This window comes from Psammomys obesus, unplaced genomic scaffold (genome assembly GCF_907164565.1).
Source record: "Psammomys obesus unplaced genomic scaffold, mPsaObe1.curated_primary_1811, whole genome shotgun sequence".
Classification (NCBI taxonomy): Eukaryota; Metazoa; Chordata; class Mammalia; order Rodentia; family Muridae; genus Psammomys; species Psammomys obesus.
The window spans coordinates 548,154-551,959 of record NW_026594263.1 but is presented as its reverse complement, the minus strand read 5'-3'; the positions used below and the strand labels follow the sequence as shown (position 1 = coordinate 551,959).

General features: G+C 37.1%; 1 protein-coding gene across 1 annotated transcript in view; it reads right to left on the bottom strand.

The window, feature by feature from the left end:
* Window positions 1-3,806, bottom strand: part of Tbc1d8b (TBC1 domain family member 8B) — a 113,307-nt gene that overhangs the window by 81,153 nt on the left and 28,348 nt on the right. The window contains exon 3 of the mRNA XM_055618378.1: window positions 1,100-1,218. Coding sequence (XP_055474353.1) covers window positions 1,100-1,218 — 119 coding nt within the window. The remainder of the gene's footprint in view (window positions 1-1,099; window positions 1,219-3,806) is intronic.

Below are 3,806 nucleotides of genomic sequence, written 5' to 3'. Positions count from 1 at the left end.
TGTGTGTGTGTGTGTGTGTGTGTGTGTGTGTGTGTGTGTGTGTGTGTATACATACTTCTCTTAGGATAGAGATGAGCATTATATTCAGTTTTATACTAGTGTTTTTCTCTTTATAAGAAGCTTCACAAAAGTAGGCATCACACATCTTCTGGATAAACAAAAGCTTTGTTCAAAATCCAATTTAAGAAATAGTGAAATGAAAATACCAACAGGAATATTCACAAGAGCACCAAAACAGAACCACTGTACAATTTTCTGAGGCACTTATCCTGGCATTCATACATGTGCTTCTAAAAGTCCTGAAAAGTGCTAATAGGTGACCTTCCATGTCACCTATCTTTACAGAAGAGGGCTGAAGATTTAGTATTCCTTTTACAGAATACATCCATATCCCATATTCTTTTTTGAAGTCATGTGTCTTTTTATTTGGAGGGATTAGAACTCATACCAACTGGCTAAGCAATGAGGAAACCGAAGTAAAATTATTTTTATAATTTCTTATTGTTTAGAAATACATATAAAATACTGGGTTCCATTATTTCCATACATATACATCACTGTAGTTTGCTCATAATTCACCTCCACAACCCTTTCTTGTCCCCCCATCTCCACTCCCACAGACCCCTTCCTACTCTCAATTTCAATGTCATATATATGTATACAATATAAATTTTAATACACATATATTTAAATTTGTGCATGAGAAACATGCAATATTTGTCTTTTTACCTTTTCTCTCTATAATATAGATATTAACATATATTTAAATCTGTATATGAGAGAAATATTTGTTTTTCATCTTGTTCCCATTTCTCTTTCTGTTCCCATTAGTTTCTTTCCTTCTCTCAAGCAGTGCTGTTCTTCACTTTGTATTGTGCAGGCGTGCATGCGTGCATGCCTCTGTGTGTGTGTGATTTAAATTCTGGATATGAAAGAAACATGGGCTACCTGAATTTGCATCTAGTTTATTTTGCTCAACAAAGTTATCTTCCATTCTATACATCTTCTGCAAATGACATTATTTCTTCTTTATGGGAGAATAAAACTCTGCTGTGACTATATACCACATCTTCTTAATGTACTGATCCATTCCACTTACTCTTATTTTGCCTTGTACAAAGTTAGTAATATCTTCATTTGAATCAAACACAGATAAAGTCTTCATGATATTTTGTTCCAACCAGTCCCAATGTTTTGTTATTTCTTCTCTGTTGGCCCCTGATTAATGATACAGAAAATATAAAAAAAAAACTCCTTAATAAACCTCTTCATACATAAATTTAGTTTTAAAAAATAAGACTATTTTGTAATCTTTAGAAATAATGGCTATAGAAAAATGAAGAGATTACATTTATTCTCTATTCAATTTGAATATATGAACTTGAACAGTGGAGCTATATTTACTATAAAGAGAAAAATGCAATATTTAACAAAATGAGAGAAAAAGTGATTATAGCTCATAAGAAAATATAAAAAAATATGAAAATAAGATAACAATAATCAATGTCTAGAGAGCAATCATTATCTTAAAAAAGCATGTAGAGCACACACACACACACACACACACACACACACACACACACACACTCAGACACCATTTTATCCGTTGGTCCTCTAATACAACTTCCATCATTGTGTCTAAATTCTTCATGGCTGAAAATAGGAAGCACATGACAGACCTTCACACTGCTGTACAAATGTGAACTTTTTACTATGGTCACTAAACATACAAAACCAGTCCATTTGTTAAAAAAAAAAAAAAACTAGCAAACTTATACAAATTTCATGATAGAAGTCAGAAACCTTGTGGCAACAGTAAACCAGAAGATCAAATGAATCAGTGTTAGCTGTCTTTATGATGGCCACACTGAATATTATTAAGTCTAGGTTTGCTTTCACTTATGAAAAGTTTCATTATACAACCACACTCCTCCCATTACCAAATATTGTTGAAAATCGTCCTAGAAATATGGATTGTACCAACCTAATGAAAAAGAAATAATCTTGACTGCACAGAATGTTCCTATGATGTATAGAGATGACTGCAGTAAACTTTACTGACACTGCAAAATTGTTTGTTTTCTATAATCCAGTTAGACTTTTATTCATGTTATGAATAAGATTTTATATGTACATAAATAATCTTCATTTGCAAGAATAATCACCTTTAACTTTTTTAAAAATAGAAAGGACATTTTTAAAAATTTTTTATTTTATTTTTATTAATTACAGTTTAACAGCTGTAGCGCCCTCCTCATCCCTTCCCTATCCTACTCCTTCTCCCTCTTCTTCTCCTATGCTCCTCCCCCAGTCCAAAGATAGAGGAGGTCCTCCTCCCTTTCCATCTGACCCTAGCTTATCAGGTTATCTTCAGGACAGGCTGCATTGTCTTCCTCTGTGGACTGTTAAGGCTGTTCCCTCCTCAGGGAGAGGTAATTAAAGAGCAGGCCAATCAGTTCATGTCAGAGACAGCCCCTGTTCTCTTACTAGGGCACCAACTTGGACACTGAGCTGCTATGGGTTACATCTGTGTAGAGGTCTAGGTTATCTCTATGAATGGTCCTTGGTTGGAGTATCAATCTCAGAAAAGACCCCTGTGCCAAATTTTTTGGCTCTGTTGCTCTCCTTGTGGGGCTCCTGTTCCCTCCAGGTCTTTCTATTTCCCCCTTTCTTCATAAGATTTCCTGCACACTGCAAAAAGTTTGGCTATGAATCTCAACATATGTTTTGATACCCTGCAGGGTAGAGTACAAGGGCATTTTTTTATTCAAAATAATTTTGGTCAATGAGCTGAGATTACAAAATTCTCTTAATCTTATCTGCATTTACTTTTGATGGAATCTAATGTAAAAGAGCCAGGAGAACAGAATCAGCAGCATGACTAAAGGAAATTTAGATGAGAATTTCTATCTACGTATCTATCTATTTTTTTCATTAATTTATTTAATCACTTCACAGCCTGATCACAGACCCCTTCCTCCTATCCTCCGAGTTCCACCGTTTTAATCCTTCCCTCCATTCCTCCCTCCCCTTCTCCTTAGAAAAGGGGAAGCTCCCAAGGGGTACCAACCTGCCTTAGCACATCTAGTTACAGCAGAACTAACTGCATACTCTCTCACTTGAACCTGACAAGGCAGCCCAGCTAGGGGAAAGGGATCCAGAGGCAGGCAACAGAGTCAGAGAAAGGCCCTACTGTCATTTTGTTAGGAGACCTACATAATGACCAAGCTACATATGTGTAGGGGGCCTAGGTCTGGCCCATGCATGTTCTTTGGTTGGTGGTTCAGTCACTGTGAGACCCCATGGGCCCAGGTTATTTGACTCTGTAGATCTTCCTGTAGTCTCCTTGACTCCTCTGACTCCCTCAATCTTTCCTCCTACTCTTCCACAAGACTCCCATTTCTTTTAAACACATACATCCTAATAATGTAATTGCATGCTCTATGTCCACAAGTATGAAGTGTCTACAAATTTATGTGCATTTTTAATTAAATTTTTATTTTTTATATTAATTATGGCTGATTTACTTTGTATCCCAGCTGTAGCCCCCTCCCTCATTCCCTCCTAACCCCACCCTCCCTCCCTCATCTCCTCCCTGCTCCTTTCCAAGTCCACTGATAGTCCACTCCTCCCCTTTCATCTGACCCTAGCTAATCAGGTCTCATCAGGACTGGCTGCAGTGTCCTCCTCTATGGCCTGGCAAGGCTGTTCCTCCCTGGGGTGTGTGTGTGTGGGGAAGTCAAAGCATTTTTTTTTCAAACACACACACACACACACACACACACACACACACACACACACACACA